The sequence below is a fragment of the Coccinella septempunctata genome, chromosome 3 (genome assembly GCF_907165205.1).
Source record: "Coccinella septempunctata chromosome 3, icCocSept1.1, whole genome shotgun sequence".
In the NCBI taxonomy this organism is placed as follows: Eukaryota; Metazoa; Arthropoda; class Insecta; order Coleoptera; family Coccinellidae; genus Coccinella; species Coccinella septempunctata.
This window is the reverse complement of record NC_058191.1, coordinates 33,390,311-33,407,281: the sequence shown is the minus strand read 5'-3', so window position 1 is coordinate 33,407,281 and position 16,971 is coordinate 33,390,311. Positions and strand designations below refer to the sequence as shown.

The 16,971-nt window shown below is 35.5% G+C and overlaps 3 protein-coding genes and 1 long non-coding RNA gene across 4 annotated transcripts in view; 1 reads left to right on the top strand and 3 right to left on the bottom strand.

Annotated features, from left to right (window-relative positions):
- LOC123309126 (protein kibra) overlaps positions 1-6,929 on the bottom strand; it is a 66,356-nt gene extending 59,427 nt beyond the window's left edge. The window contains exon 1 of the mRNA XM_044892044.1: positions 6,610-6,929. Coding sequence (XP_044747979.1) covers positions 6,610-6,737 — 128 coding nt within the window. The 5' untranslated portion in view covers positions 6,738-6,929. The remainder of the gene's footprint in view (positions 1-6,609) is intronic.
- LOC123309127 lies at positions 2,333-3,998 on the bottom strand. The gene is made up of 2 exons (XR_006537240.1): positions 3,344-3,998; positions 2,333-2,865 (listed from the first exon to the last, which is right to left on the bottom strand). It is a non-coding gene; the product is annotated as an uncharacterized LOC123309127 (long non-coding RNA).
- A 3,663-nt stretch (positions 6,930-10,592) lies between the features above and the next one.
- Positions 10,593-13,397, top strand: LOC123309025 (nuclear pore complex protein Nup58). Its single transcript, XM_044891873.1, has 7 exons — positions 10,593-10,765; positions 10,827-11,032; positions 11,136-11,426; positions 11,491-11,721; positions 11,777-12,310; positions 12,634-12,951; positions 13,039-13,397. The coding sequence occupies exons 1-7, from the start codon at positions 10,737-10,739 to the stop codon at positions 13,200-13,202; spliced, it is 1,773 nt and encodes a 590-aa protein (XP_044747808.1). The 5' UTR covers positions 10,593-10,736; the 3' UTR covers positions 13,203-13,397.
- Positions 13,200-16,945, bottom strand: LOC123309024 (protein FAM114A2). The gene is made up of 6 exons (XM_044891872.1): positions 16,657-16,945; positions 15,260-15,748; positions 14,862-15,206; positions 14,088-14,778; positions 13,667-13,787; positions 13,200-13,608 (listed from the first exon to the last, which is right to left on the bottom strand). Exons 1-6 carry the CDS (start codon positions 16,775-16,777, stop codon positions 13,534-13,536), a joined length of 1,842 nt encoding a protein of 613 aa, XP_044747807.1. The 5' UTR covers positions 16,778-16,945; the 3' UTR covers positions 13,200-13,533.
- Between the last annotated feature and the right edge of the window lie 26 nt (positions 16,946-16,971).

The following is a 16,971-nucleotide window of genomic DNA, read 5'->3' as shown; positions in this document are numbered from 1 at the left end:
CACATTCTGGTAGTCTTTCCCCCTTTACGCCCAGTGAACTCTTTTAGAGTTCACTGTTTACGCCAAGGTTTACGCCTTATACGGATGGCGAGAAAGTCCAGTGGTGTAAACTCCTCTTAACCGTTAAGCTAAAATTCCTTTGATGCTGCTAGCTAACATCAATTTAGCTCTAGCAGAATCCGCAAACTCTACAACCAAGGGCGAAAAATTGTTCACTGAATAAATCAGCTTATGGCTAGAAAAAAAATCCAAAATACGTAGGTTATTATATGAGGCTAGCCGATAAGCTAGCTTGCTCTTTTCTCTACAAGCAAATCCACTATTAGACCTGTAGAAAACTTACTGAGCTGATAGAAGTCCATCTCTATAAATGATTGTAATATCATAGTGGGTAGCAGGTTTGGTCTATAATTTTTAGTCCGAAACCCTTCAGCATGCAGAGAGATTCAAAGCCAACTGCGATGTTACAATCATTTATTAAGACCCTACATTATGAGTTCACAGCTAACATCGTGCAGTCTGATCTTGAACAGGGGCCTCCCTTATCGCGTAATTCATGACCAATCTATCAAGAATACTACGATGCCATTACAGTCGACGGATTCCAGAAAATGTTTTCAATTCGTCAAGAGTCAGATGACTCAGATCCACTTCATGCTGCAGGAACGCTCGAAATGCCATGATTCACCAGAATAAAACATCTCGTATCAATTTTTCAAGGAATACGAACGGCCAGACTCAACAGGATTGAATCATGGTTTACATTCCTTGTTACTTCAAGAACGTAGGCATTTCCTACTAGATCGAACGAGAGAATTTTGTGGTAACGATGATGATCACAGTGGAAACTTCTGCTAGCTTTCAAAGTTCGCAACATAAAGACTGGAATAGGATATCCTGCTCATCATTTCGCAGGTTTCATGAAGAAATTGCTTCGAAAATGTGCCAGGAAGTTAGAACAGCCATGGACCCTCAGATGGTCCAAAGCCAGAGCTGGAATACAAAAACCACTGGCAGAGGCTCGGGCAGAGGTATCTGGCTGGATGAATAAAAAACGCCAGTCTAGGTTTTTTAACTTTTCTTCCCCGTTTCTCTCGACTATTAGTCTATGGTTAAAATTATAACCAGAGGTACATAATCATATGTTTTTGTGTATATCTATAGGCATATACCAAAAAGGATATTTTTCCAAGAAAAAACTGATTAATTTGATTGACTTTTAACCGTGGTACATAGAGAAGTAACGTGGTATGAAAAACAACATAATTTTGAATATACTTCCTCACATAATAAATTTTTGGTATTCATTCCAGAGCAGCCAATGGCTCTTCTACGAGGTGTTAAAGAATTATCCATTCGTTCTGGGACACCCATATACTCCCGATTAAAAGTGTCGCTCAAAAAATCCTCTATCGGCCGACCCTGGACATTCCGAAGCTATCCATCATGGCTGTCGGTTTATCTAGCAATTTTTGAGGTCACAAAAGAGAGACCGATCACAAATATGTATATGAGCGCAGGCCTGCCCACACACCCAAGTGGTCTACCTATAGGATACGTCCAAGTCGCGTGTCCATTGTTTACCTCGTGAGTCACTGTGTAGATCTCATTTTTTTTTCACTCACAAACGCATGGGTGTATTCGGTAATCTCTTTGTTTGGATATCGGCGATAAGGCTCGGTTTCATCGGGGAAATAGCTTTGCGCTGAGTCAACTTCCCAATCTCAGTCGCGAAGAAAATTGGTGATGTCCTCGAATTGCCTCGATAACTTTTTGTCAGCTTATTCTTGAACAAATTCAAAACCACTACAAACACTATTACAGTGCAGAGTGGTATTTTTGGCTGTTTTTTCTTTTTTTCAGTATTCATTTCCATTTCCTCTTCGAAAATGGTACTAACTACTACTAACAATATAGATATACATACATATAAGTTTTATGGGGTGATTCCGAGGGTATTATGTGGGCATATTTCACCAATAAGAAGGCTACCAATGAGTATTTTTTTAAATATTGAATTGATGTGCCCATACTTGATGAGAATCCATAATTGAACTAAAAATACATTTTATATGTCTATTATAAATGTTGTGATCTTTTAAAAGGGTGAAAAATGCAACCCCAATACCATATCCTCGACCATATCTTACAACAACTTTGTATATTAAACTAAATTTCTCAATTAAGAAATATGTGTTGGAGAAACGATTCATTGTATTGTTTTTTCGTTGTACTTTTTCCCAAATCAAATGTATCTATCTACCTCTGAACTTATTCTTTGGTGGAAAAAATAAATGTTGGAAACTCGAAACAAAACAAAATAAACTTCTGTAGTTCGGGTATGATTTTTATTTGTACGTTTTTTTATTGACAAGAGCAGTGGTATTGGTAGAAAATTTTCTCAAAATTTGCTTTCAATGAAAGAATCGACAAATTTACTTCAAAGAATATTGAACTAATGACATTCAGAAAAAATTCTAGAGGAAAAGACAAAAAACATATTCCAAAGCCAATGTTATCTTCCAGCACTGCTGTAACACTGAATAAATACATATTTGTTTTTTCATACAAAAAATTTTACAAAATTACAAAATAGATCCGTAAACAACAAAATTTGTGTGAGTGGCAAAAACATAATTTAATTTGTTTCAATGCATTCATTTTGCTTATTTCTTCAGTCTGTTGCTTCCAGAAAATTATTCTTTTTAGGTTGAAGGTGATGCTTCTACTCGTGATTCTATCTGGACATAATATTTATTATTTCACATTTTTTCATTCTTGTTCCACAATCGATCGAAAAAAACTTGTGGAATTCCATAAATAACACCACAGCCATTGCAGTACTTCTCCAACATTACTTACTGACTGAAACAATACATAAATAAAACATAAAATTTCAAACGAAATAACAGAGGCTGCAAATGAAATACAACCTATATGCACACAACTGAAATCGATTTCTAGTGGTAGTGAGTTTCCACAATGAAGTTGAAATTGTAGAAAGGTACAGTACGAGTCTCTAACTCGGAATTAATTAGTAAATAATTAATAGTAATAATAATTAATTAGTTAATAGTAGTAAATCAAAGACAGTTTTTTGTTGTTTATTATAGGTCAGGTCGATTACTATTTCAAATTGGACTCCATTTTATATAGAAAAATGTTATACAGCACATCTCGAATTTGAGATATCAGGTCATCGATGATTTTTTTGAATGGCAATCCTAATTTTTTTATGGTATGTTTATGGAAAATTCCGTCATTTTATAGCAAGTAGAATACGCTTCCGCAAGATCTTTCAATCAAAGAAAGGCTTACTTTCAAGTAGCAATAACTCTCTTACCATGTGTCACAAAGTTTGGATACATTTCACTCAAACTACCGCTAATGTGTTGCCGCTTTTGTGAGGGTGGCTATTCTGCGGTTTACAGCTTCACCCCCTGCTGATAACAACAACAACACAAATCCAACTTTTGGTAGACACCCAGCCAACGGTGAGACGCACTCATAGACAGCTTGGCGACACGAGCGTCAGTTCCAGATCGGTACAAGAGTAATTTTATACGTTTATTTACGTTTCACGTTGAGCCAGATAGATACACTTTATTTATTTCTAGATCATCTGCAGTCCGCAGGATTTTTGGCTACCACGCGAAAGGCATCCCAGATATTTCACTCGGCATTTTGTTTTCGGCGCTCCTTGGCCGGGGGGACGAAGGCTTTTGTGCCGACAGACATGCCGGAGATAACGAAAATTCCTCTTTTGGAGGACCCCCGATATATTCGCGTATCGGTTGTATACAAATCAATGCCTTTCGAAACCGCAGATAAGGACATAGCTCAGATAATGCCAGAACGAATTGTGTCATTAGCCGTCCGTTATTTAGGTGGCATTTTCGCCGATACAGAATCCCGATACGGGTGAAAACATTGGATGACTCCACTGGAATGGACCTGAGAATTTCATAAATATTCAGTCACCATTCACGATCATATTGAACGAAGGCAAACATATCGATTTTTTTTTAACACTAGCAGGAAAGAAATTAAGCTCAATTTGTTGCTGCATCAGAGGGAAAATCCAATTTAATGTGATATTTTGCTACTTTATACATCTGCTTTTGTTGTCTTTCATTTTGTTCAAATGTTTGTTGTTGTTATATTGTTATATCTTATATTTCTAGATTGTGAATTCAGCGAATTGTTGAAAACCTTTGCATGTAATTACCTTTGGTGTATGTAAAGTGAAGATGAATAAATAAATAAATATCGGCAACTAAGAAACAAATAAACAAAATAAGGAAATGAATCAAAATCCGATTGCTCAAGTATTGAAAAGAAGAGGGAAAAACATGATGTATCAAATTTTATTAGGGCAATGTAGAATGCAATATGCTAGATTTTCCTGTTTGGTTTCTGCTTTAGCCAACAATACAGTATGATTATCAAACAAGATATAAATTTCAAGTTCACCTATATAGTAATTAGTATACAGTTTTCCCAAAGATCATCATCAATTATCTTTTTATTCATTTTAAATGAATTATTGAGTTGAAACAGTTTGCCAAACCAGTAACATCGGATAAAAATATAAAAAATACAATGAGCTATAAAGAATACAGACAGAAATATCACATCACCCGTATTATTTTACTTCTGAAGTAATGAAGTATTGAATTTTGTGTGTGTGTGTGTGTGTGGTTATTTTAGGTACACTTGAAATAAATTCTGATCTATCAATTAGAAGTCGAATGTTTCGGCTAATTTTGATCAAAAGTCCTACCCCCTCTGGGGCAAAATCGACAGCAATAAAAATTAGCCCAACTCCAACTGGAATTCAATAATAAATAGAATTTCGAGACAAAAACAAATATAAATTAATCAATGCTTGCTTCGATTGACCTCCAAGCTGAAGTTGTCTTATTTTTTTACAGAAAACCAGTTCCGTTGACCTTTGACATTGGAGTCACAAGGAGATCAAGAAGAAAACTATTTGACTATTCGATATTTACACTTCACACTTGTATGCAAAATTTTATGAACCAACTATACATATAAACAATTTTTCTCAAAATCGAAGCATTTTTTGGAAATATTAACCCTTCATAAACTGGCAAATAGAGGATTTCTATTCGATAACAACACTTTTCTGATTACCCTACAATAAAAAACCCAATGAGTTCTCGAGAACTCCGGATTCAATTGAAACCACTGCATAAATAAGTCCTCAAAATTTGAGAAAATATTCATTTTCTGAGTACTTCTCAAATACATACGGGTACTTATTGTGAAGCACTCCTGTGTACTTTAAAGCAATAGTGTACTTAAAAAATTGGAAGTGTTATTTGATTTATATTGTCAATAATTATAATTATCTGACCTCGAACCTAAGGTACAAGGTCGTGCCTTGAGCTGGGAAGAAATATTCTGATCAGAAGGAAATCAGTGCTGAATTCAGTAAAAACTCTGACCCCCATCATCCCCAACTCGGAAAAGCGAACGGATAAGCTTACGGCCGGTTTCACGAACAAACTTGAAGTCCCTTTAATTTTAAAGCTTCAAACTTACTAAAAATGAAGGAAGCTTTAAGCGAGCTTTAAGCTTAAAAGGAAATTAAATTCAATTACAAAACTGGACGTTGAAAGGGTTTCATTAAAGTCAATTGTTTCAAAATTAACAGCCAGTTTCATACTCAAAGTCCCTTTAATTTCAAAGCTTCCTTTAACCCTACTAAAAATGACACTTCAAGCTTTGAGTTACTTTAATTTTATTATGAAACTGGACGTGAATCTGCTAATAAGTTCCTAAGCAAACTATCCAACAAAGAATGCGGAAGTTGATTTGCTCAACTCCGAGATGATTCAAAAAATTCTTCTTTTCCTCCCGTTGGCTGCAATTAAATCAGTCAATCTGTTGCGAAAAAGAAGAAATCGTATATATTCTTGTGTTCTTGAAAATGAATGTGTAGCACAGACATTCCCCGACTCATATAAACATAGGGATTCTGTGGTAAAAATACAAGAATGCTAACCCATTCTACGAGAAAAATCAAATTGCATAACGCAAATACCATACCTTAACGGAAAGTTTAAATGGTACATAAAATGTATAAATAATACATAAAGCAGTCTCGTATATTTAGAAACAACGAACCATGAAATATTTCATGTTCTTCGCACTGTGCATATTTCCTGAACGGTGGCAGCACGATACATTATAATTTTCAGCAATTATTTACGATTAGAAGGAACAAAATAAACAATAACACCAATAAAGCTTAGACCAAAAATGGTCCTCCGGTTGTCAGGGTTGTATATTTGAGTTTGACAGTTATAGGTTAAGCCAGCTGCTATAATCCAATAAGGTCATTTGACCGCGAATATTATTGGAATTCGGAGAATTCGGGATTCCAATTGTGCAGGAATTCGTGGTAATTTTAGATCAATCCCAGTTCTGGAACGGTATTAGGGACGTCTCCCCAAAAACTTCCCAGAATCTCGTGAAAATCCCGAAAAATGTAAACTGAAAGATTTCGCAGAAAATCGTCGAATAGGTTTAGGAAAGTGATATGATAGGTATGTAGAATGTTATTGAAAGCAATGAACCTACCTGTCTCTGGGATCTATCCAAGTTGTTTTCTTAGAAATATGGTCTATGAAATAGATTTTGCCGTCGTAATCCTGGCCATAGTCCCAACCTTCTGGTAAAGGTATCTCACCATTTCGTTTTCGAGGCATTATCCGTTATAAAATTCATATAAAACCACTTTAACTAACACACACAACACAGAACACTAACTGCACAGCCATGTTGAATACCATATTATCATGAGCAGTTCCATAGGTGACGTCACTGTTTCAACCAATCGAATACCGTAGCCTGAGGAATGGAATGCGACTGACTGAAGTACGAAGCTAGTAAGACGTGAGTGAACCACAGCAAATGCGAAGCCAGAGTCGGAATAACATCTAATGTTAATTTATTTGATAAAACGCCAGATCAGGACTTGCAATCTTTATCTAATGCGGCAATTCGAAAAATTGGAAGGGGGAAGTATCAAGTGGGCTGGAAATAATGGAATAAGTAGCATATTTGGACCTCCATTTCAGGATGGAAATTAGAAAAAGTTCAAAAACTCATTTTTCGATTGAATATTTGTCAGATGAGCAGGAATAAGGCATCATTTTGCGAGACTCCCCCAGTTCCACAGCTAACGTTTTTAAGTATTCATTCTGAATTTCATTTGTCTTTGCCATATTCTTACATATTCGCATAGAACACGAACGTTGTCGCAAAAGTGGGCTGAAATTTTTGAAGTTTATGTTTTCCATTTGTAATGGCACTATGAAACGTCAACTACTGTAAAAAATTCCATATCCTACTTGACGTTGCATTTTTTTGATCGCGCGGAATATGATGAATATGTGAATATGATGCGACGCATGCCAGAATGAGGCTAAGCAGTCTAAGCACAAAATGGGCTTGTAAGTCGACAGATGTTTTTGTAAATTATATGATTTATTGAAGCATCGTTAATTTTGCAGTTTCCCAAAGAACCGGTAGCGCTGCGCCAAGATGCACAAGCTAAACGTGTAATTGTAAACTGCAGGATAAGGCTAAGCGCAAATTGAGACGTGTATAGCAAATACAGCGAGTGATACAAGTGTTTTGTTGTAAACAACAGACTACAGGATTAACGCAGTGCCAATTACCGCTGTTATATTTTTGATCCTCAAAACGCTCGTCGCTTCACACGCGGTAGACGCGTCTCAATTTTCTTTCAGCCTTAGGCTGATTTAATAAAATAGCGCAAATTCTGGCACAGCGTTAATCCTGTAGCAAAGAGTATCATTTAAAAGAGTTAATACTCTTTGACAGTAGTCTGTAGTTTACCAAAGAACGAGTAGCTGCTGTCGCTACTCACCTCACTTCCGCCATATGCGTCTCAATTTGGGCTTAGCCTAAGACCTGGCACATATAACCACTTGGCGATTAGTAATACTCGTTTTAAGGATCATGAGATCAAATGTGTACAGCTTCATTTGATGTTATGTCCTAACGCGCGTTAGGAAAACTACACAGCACGAATCCTGTAGTGTACAGAAACACATCCAAAGGAATGATACTGGCTGATATTCTACCAATTGTTTACGGGTATGAACCAAGCGTGAAAGCCTTCAGTTAACTTCCAATAACTCGTTCATCAGAGGAACAAGTGGCACAAAAGTTCTAGTTGTTTCAAAATGTCTTCTTCATAACTTTACCTATTGTCTATGCAACCTACTGCTAACGAACCCAGTTCTGTCAATTGACCATGCCACCCAATACGTCACTACCTTACCTTTGAACTGAATTGTGCATGCTTTCTAGATCTTGTCTCATTACGTACAAAACTTACGATGAAGCGACACCGGAGGAGCAGTAAGCTTAAGTCAGAGACGAACGAGACGGTTAACTAGGCAGTGAAATTAGTCCTATATTTTAACGAAGTCGTGTCTCTGCTTAGGTTTACCACACAAAACATTAAATATAGGTACTTTCCACAAAGCGTCGTTAAGCGGCAAGCAGACGGAATACAAAATACAACTGAAGTATTATAGTTGTGAACGAGGACAGGTAGGAGACAGGGTGGAGTGGCACCTCTTCTACCAGAGATACTTAAATTGATATTATTTTCAAGCAAGCATATAACTACTGAAAAAAACCTTGGCTACGCCAGTTTTAGTTGTACTCTGAAGCAAGCGTACGAATACGCGTCTATGACGCTACGCTCCGAGGACAGTGAGGCTGAAAGTTTGCGCTGTTATCTTGCGAAATATTCGGGGAGAAAACGTAAAATCCAATCCGTCTAAGTCACGGTGTAATTAATTTCTACCGCAGGCGATAAGTTAAATCGGTATTCGAGCGGAATGTTAGCCGATTCATCCCACCACATTCCAGGCAGTTTATTAGCTTCGGACAGTTTGCGTTTCGTTCGTCATTTTTTTTCCAATACAGCCGCACAATACGAATTTCGCTACGGATTTATTGGACGTTTCTTCATATCATTACATCGGCGCGTACGTAAAGACAAGGTCGCAAGGAGCGATCGAAAAGATCCAAACTATCCGCAGAATTGTCCATTGTAAAATGGCGAAGTTCCTATGTCTGCGAGGAATACGTGTTTATTGAGCAGATCAAATTATGTTAGAAGCGGTCAGTTCTTCAACTCTTTTCACTGGTACTTAACAGAAGTAACGTAAGAATATGCATTCGATTATCCCTATTAGCGAATCATATACAATGGCTAATTAATGTCAATAATTAACTTTTTGGATTTGAGCACACCACCAAAAAAACCTATACCTTAATTGAAATTTTCAACGTTCCGTAATATTTTGATTCCAAATGTAAAAAAAATAGCAAAAATGCAGTGAAATCTCGAACCATTACTCAAGCACTAGCTCATCCAGTTAAGTAATAAGTGTGATATCAAATATGTATTATTAAAGCAATATGCATACATATATTTCGAGTAATATAATCGATACTTTCAAAAATATGATTTTCGAAATATTTTGCTTCAAAACTTCTGGAGATGACTAAATAAAATTCTGGTACCATAGTACAACAGTTCACTCAGCTTTTGGCTTTTGAAATTTTCACCTTTATTTGTTGATGTGTACGATTTCAAACGTTCAGAAGTAAGACACGCAACAGGATGATTCCTAGTTTTGTGAAACAGACTTTGCAATTCAGACTAATGGAGGAAAAAAGAACACAATAGAGAAGATAACAAATTGAAGGGATCTTTATTTACATATCAATAACTAGAAATGCTATAAGGGTTGAAGTATTTTCCATAACTCTAATTGTTTTGAAGTATTACTTTCTTTCATTCCTATTAGGTATCAAATCTTATGCTCACAGTAGATCTGGAAATGAATATAAATAAATAAAGTGCAACCAAATCAGTTTTGAGAATGCGAGTTCTTTTTATAATATTTTAAAAAAGGATGTATTAAGAAAACATACCGTTATTGACTTTTACTGGCATGGTACTTCGCAACAGCTTCTTGAGCTTTCGACAGATTAATATTGGTTTTAACCTTTGCTCGAATATCTTCTTCAATTGCCTTATTCAGGGTTTTCGTTACTATTTGCTTCAACTTATTAGCTTCTTGGTTTTTATCTTTTTTAGACTTGACTGGGCAGTTCTTTTTTTTTGTTATTGCTGATCCCTTGATCTTTTTTTTGTTCACATTATTAGGTAATTTTGCCTTTATTTTCATTTTACCTTGGGCCATCTTATTTTGTTGAATACTAGTATCACTTCGGTAGAGAATTATGATATAAACAGAAATCTCTGATATAAACAAAATATTTAGGTTTTGACACTTCAACACGTGGGAAATGATAGAAAAGGTTAATGCATAAATTTTTTCGTAGTCTCTCTAGGGTGGCCTCCGCAGACTACTTTTTCCTTTTTCAAATTTTTTAAACAAAATTGTATTGAATTTTAGAAACTGAATATAGTTGAAACGATAGTTATGGAAGTATTATTCACTTTGAAAGAAATATTTTCATCATTTTCAATAAAATAAAATGACAATGACAGACATGAAGATTGAGGTTAGGAAAACAAAATTTGATTTGAATTTTCAATGCAAAAGCAATGTATCCCATTGAGAATATTGCATGCTAAATTTTAAAATAAATATAATTCAACAACAAAATTTGTGACGCAAAACTGAAAAATGTCTTCAGGATTCTCATTTGGGGCTAAGTGAGTAGAAATCATATTATTTGTTTTGAAAGGATCATGAATTCACATACGGAACTTTTAGAACTACAGCTCCTGCTTTTCCTGGAATGAATACTCAAAGTTTTGGAGCTGCACCAACCAATAATCAATTCAGTTTTGGATCCAACACACAACAGCCATCCAGTGGGTTCCAACTAAATTTATCCACTAATAAACCAACAAGTGCTGTAGCTCCTCAGCCCACTGGTTTTAGTCTAGGACCGCCTAATGCTACAGTTACAACTTCAGGTTAGAGTTACACGTTATTTTTTTATAGATCTAAAAGTATTCTAAATGAACATTTTGTGGGAGAGAAACAAGTGAAAATAATTATATTTCCATTTTCTTTCAGGATTGTCATTTGGAGCTATACCTGCATCTACAACAGCGGCCACTCCTGCTTTGAATCTAGGAACAAATACTAATACTCCTGGATTTTCATTTGGCACTCCAGCATCTACCGCAATTTCTCAGGCTACTCCTGCTGGAGGATTAGGTTTTGGTGGACTTACAACTGCAACTCCTAACTTAGGTGCTCCTACAACTTCTACCCCCAATTTTGGTTTAGGTTCTACAGCTGCCACAACTGCTTCAACTGGATTAAGTACCGGATTTACATTAGGGAGTTCTGTTAACTCTGCAGGTAATATAGTGAATAAATGACATTTGTTATAGTTTTTAAAGCATTTTTCATTTTAAAATTTCAGTTACATCAGCTTCAGGATTTACATTGGGAGGTGCGTCTTCTAGTGCTGCACCAAATTTTGGTTTCGGAACGAAAACTACAGCAACTTCCTCTTTAACAGCTCCTTCTACTGGTTCAACATTTGGAACCGCTTCTACTGCAGCACCAACTTTGAACTTTGGTTTTTCCACAAATACATCAACTACAGGAGGCGGCTTGAATTTTGGAACATCAACAGCTTCGACAGGTTTCAGTACGTTCTTGAATTTATTGTGTTACTTGAAGTTGAAAAATGCCTTCTCCTACAGGTTTAAATACTCCTTCAACTAGCGCAGCCCCAGTTAAAATTGGTCTAGGAGGAATCCAAACATCAACTTCCTCGTCATTAGGAACCACAACAGCCAAAGAAGTACCGCCTAAAGAACAACAAGTGCCTAACGAAATACAACAGGACATTGAAAATTTCAAGAATTACATCAAACAACAGAAAATATACAGCTCAGATGTATCCAGATGTTGTGTCAAAGATTTTCGCAGCGTTGAAGCTCAAATAGGAGTGCTCAACAATGTCATAAAAGAAATCGAGTCACAACTGGAAAGAAACAGGAGCTTGGCGGAAAAACTCAAATATGACACTGCCCAAGGTCTCCAGTTGTTGGAGATGGCGCAAAGGACACAAGATACGCCTGCTGGTTTACAATATGAAAATCAAGCCCCAATGAATTTCTTCCTCGGTTTAGCAGACAAATTCGAGAAGGAAATGCATGCATTGAAAATACAGATTGAGAACACTGATAAGTATGTGAAGAATTTTGGCCAGCCAGCTACACTGACTTCTCAAGGTATGTACTACAGAGGATGTATCAAATTGAAATTTTCCAAACATAACCTAACAGATCGACACAGTTGGATTCTTGGATTTTCTGAACCATTTCGATTTTAATATTCTGAACCTTTCGTATATAATTCACACAAACTTTTGATTTGTCAAAAAAATATCTTGATCATGGCCCATTTGATACACCTGTGTTCTGAGTAGAGCCCTCTACTCTAGAGAGCAATGAGGGAGAAATCTATTATTACTTTTTTCAATTAAGGTCGAATATTTCTAAGATATGTCTTCTGTGCAAGCTGTCGAAGGTATAATGACTGTTATTTTTTCCAGATTTATCTTTAGGTATGAAGCGACTCCATGATACGTTTGTGGCGTTAGCTGGAAGACTTCAATCAGTACATACTCAAGTAGAATCGCAAAAAGAATTATTTATAAATTTGAGAAAACAACTTGCCAACGATTTCAGTAATCCTTTCGAATTATTGGACAAAAAGCTCAACTCTAATCAAGCAGTTCCAACAGTGACTCGTAGTCCGCCAAAAATAGCATGTGGGCCAACCCCTTTCAACCAGATAATGACTTCAAACTTCCCTATTATGAGTCAACAAAATGTTGGTGCTTCCTATCCCGGAATGGGAAATACAACAGGTGATAAACTTCTCTTTCCATTCAAGTCGCCACGATTAAGTTGTGCAAAAAAAAAGGTTGGATTTATTGGAAAATTTTCTTTTTCAGGTTTTGGTTCCGCAAGTGTTCCTGGATTTTTCGGTAATACCAGTAGTTTGAATCAGACCAATACCAACCTTCAGAACACAACATTCAGTTTCCAAAATTCATCTCTGGGATCGAATTTTCAATTACAAAAACCGCCAACGGGAAATAAAAGAGGAAAACAATAGTTTTTGCAGTAGTTAGGCTATTTTATTTTTTTTTTAAGAAATGTACAAAATTTTTTTAACAAATCACTCTGGAAATATTTTAGATAATTGTATACAGGGAATCAAATGAATGCAAGATGATTTCAAACAGTACTTTATGATAATATCTGCTATTTTCTTATTGAGCCAAAAATACACTGAATCTACATCATAAAATACTTTTTTTATTTTACCTATCTTAAACTTAACTTAAAATATTTTACACATGTAACATTACATTCTCAACGAAATTTCTTGGATCATTCAACTACATACCAATTGGCTTGATAAAATGAATACAATAGGACATAATTCAAATAGCTCCCACCTGCAAAACTGGTATAAGAAGTTGAAGAGCATCTTGAATATAAGAGCTACTATTGGCAGCCTGTCGAAAGAAGAAAATTAAAGTTTTAAAATTGCCAAAAATAGTTTCCATTAATTACCTCGAAAAATACATTGGTTATCAATCCACTAACTGTCCTATCATTTGCGACTTTACTGTTTAGTTTTTCAGAAAATTTGGCTGCCACTATTCCTATGAGAGAAATAAGGGTTGCTGTTATCCTGAAAAAAATTAAAATCATGAATCTGTATAAAGTCAATTCGAAAAAAATTAAGAAGTAGTCAAGTATTCATCGATTCGATAATTTCATTAATATTGAAAACTGCACAATATACAAACATTAGGTCTATCAATTTGTAGACTCTTCCTTGATGGAATAGTCTTACAATTGGCACTCTGAATGATGGTACATTGGCAAGCTGGATTCAGATGGAAACATTGGTTGATGTCTATATCAGCTAGTAGTATCTGAATTATATGATTTGACTTTATACTGAAGTAGTTTTTCTATCATTACTCACTGAACCAAACTATCTGCTTCATCTGCTGTACTTCGACGTTCTTTTATCAATAAAAGCTCTCCTGTTTTGTGAAACTGCTCCATTGCTCTAGAAGTCATCTCGGCTAATGTTTCAATAGCCTGCTGGTGGACCTCCTTTTCATCGCAAATATCCAAGTCGAGAGTAGTGAGCCAAACTTCCATTTCCTCCCAGTTTGCCACCAACTTTTCATAGGTTATCTGAATATTCATTTCAGATACTGCTTTTTCCAAGCGTTTCTTTATTTCATCGAGACTCATCTGTTCTTCATCTTCCTCGTCTGGTAATTCACAAAGCTCTTTGATTTGGTCCATCGTTTCACAAAAATCAGTGAACTCATCTCCAGTCATAGAACTCTGAATGTTTTTCAACTTTATTTCACATTGTTTCGATAGCAATTCTAATGCTTCCAAATGCACCAAACCATGATGGTCATCAAAAAGAGTTTCATAATTCTTGCACTTTTTCATTGAATGTTCTTCCAGAGTTCTTGATTCATTTTCAGCCCTCTCTTTTGCTTCTCTAAGAATTTGGGAGAGTACTGGTTTTTCTTGATCTATATTGAGAAAAGCTCTTTTTTTCTTCAAACCTGGGTCTCCTTCTTGGAGGACTTCCATAGTTTTTTTACCAATTGTTTCAAGAGTATCTAATCCACCACTTATTACCTTTGTTCCTACAAGATTAATTGATAACTTGAAAGAAACCAATTTGTGTGTAATTACAAACAATTAACCTGATGATTAATTTTGTGTTTACCTGTGTTTTCCACCATTTTCACCAGATTTCCCAAGCCAAAGCTTCCATAAGATCCTTCAATGGAGTCTGTATTTTCCAGTTTTTCCCCTTCCTGCACAAAGGATTTCTGTTTTGACTTTTTCATCTCTGCCTGCTCAATCCTAGCCAACTCTTCTGGGTCAACTGCACCTAATCCAGTTTCGATTACGTTAGTTATTTGAGAAGTTATAGAAGACACACTCTGTGTAGCAGTTGAAAGGACAGATACTCCCCAATTACTCCAACTAGACCAACTATCTGATTCAATATTCTGCTTCTCATCACATATTTTTTTGTTTTCATAATTACTAGAAGAAACTTGTTCCACTGTAAAAAATGATTTTTAATATTGCAAAAAGAAATAACCGATCCCTACTCACCAGATGTTTTGTTTTCAATTATTGCTTCCGCTCCCCAATCTAACTCATCATCCTCCCACAAATTTTCCTCTTCATTTATCTGTGCATCCCCATGATCAGGCAAATTTTTTTTTTCAAGAACTGGCTCGACCTCTTCAATATTTTCAGTAACTTTTTTTGGAGGTACCTCACACTTTTCGAGTTTCTTGGTAGTTTCACAACCCAACTCAGATGTTATGTTACTTTGACTTTTCTTTAATGTTGTATCTGTGTTATCAATTTTCTCATCTACAGCTAAATTTGAATCTTTTGATTCTTTACATGAATCTTCAATCTCTGCATTTTTTTCTGCATGACTAGAGGGATCTTCACACTTTAATTGTATATTATTAAATTTTGAAATTAAACTAGGTTCATTCGAATTCTTTGAATAATTTATGTCTTGACTTTGGTCAATTTTTCCCTCTTCATTTTGTGTCCTTTCCATGCAACTGTTCGTCAACATAGGATTTCGGTAATCCTGACTTTTCGTCATGTGGATGTGGGCGGATCTTCGACATCACAATTGCGCACGCGCGAACAGTATCATCGGGGCATTTTGTTGCCAGATTGTGCAGAAGCTGTACCTTCGGAATCGGATTTCGATTTATAGAAACTGATAATTTTATTGCCAATTGGGGAAATTAATCACATATCACATTATACTCATATGTAGGCTTCTCCGCATTAATTTTCGTACGAAATCCTTTTGAAAATAAATAAAATAGTGTTAAGAAATGACAGCTCTATTCAGATGAGAGGAAGTAAGAAAATGGATACCTATTAACACATAAACAATTGCATAAATTAATCTATGTATTTGAGTCTGAATTTAGCAAAATTCTGAGATAGGATTTTTTCCACTTTTTACAGTAAACATCTGACCTGATTTGTTACATTTGCTTCATTCAAAAATTCACCTTCAAATAATTTAAATTTTAAATAGTATTCCAAATAAATATATAGTTGAATTATAATATTGTTTATATAGAAAGTCATGTGATGAAGGGAATAATAACTTTTGATCTTATCGGTTATTATCTTTATATGGAAAGGAATTTAGTACTTTCCAAACAATTTATTTTGATTTTAGAGCTGATATCCATCAGAATCATTCCGTGATACCGAATAAAAATCATTGGAATATTAGATTACGAGGAATCTAAATTGTTTCTCAGTAGTTTCAAAACAAAAAAAAACAAACACTTTCACTTCCACACTCAAGGGACGTTAACTTTGAATTCGATCCGGATATGTCAAAATATTTTGCTTCTATCATTCATTCTTCAAATACCCGAATAATCGTCACATCTGGCAACGTTGCTGCTCATGTTAAGGACCGCCCACATCCACATGACGAAAAGTCATGTTTACCGGATTTCTGTCGTCAATTTCATAGTTCCCGTGTACATCTTCTGATTTTAAAATATTTCTTTCTTCCCCATCCGATTGCATATCCTCATCAGCACTTTCAAAGTATTCGCTATCTGAAGTATCCATTATTTTATCTAAATGGTAGGACTCTCATTCACAATATTTGAATTCTCTTACACTTGCATTCTGAGAACGTAACTGAATCCATAAATTAACAGATGCAATATGAATAAAAAACTATTCCTGCTGGTTTTCCAAAATCCAAAACGTAGGCAACTGTCAGATCAACAGCTGATATTGACAACTAAAAAACATGGAAC

Coding starts and splice junctions, on each gene's coding strand:
- LOC123309025 (XM_044891873.1), top strand. CDS start 10,737: ATGTCTTCAGGATTCTCATTTGGGGCTAA. Junction 11,033..11,135: donor TGCTACAGTTACAACTTCAG/GTTAGAGTTACA, acceptor ATTTTCTTTCAG/GATTGTCATTTGGAGCTATA. Junction 12,952..13,038: donor CGGAATGGGAAATACAACAG/GTGATAAACTTC, acceptor TTTCTTTTTCAG/GTTTTGGTTCCGCAAGTGTT.
- LOC123309024 (XM_044891872.1), bottom strand. CDS start 16,777: ATGGATACTTCAGATAGCGAATACTTTGAAAGTGCTGATGAGGATATG. Junction 15,207..15,259: donor AATTGAAAACAAAACATCTG/GTGAGTAGGGAT, acceptor CATTTTTTACAG/TGGAACAAGTTTCTTCTAGT. Junction 13,609..13,666: donor TAACCAATGTATTTTTCGAG/GTAATTAATGGA, acceptor TTCTTTCGACAG/GCTGCCAATAGTAGCTCTTA.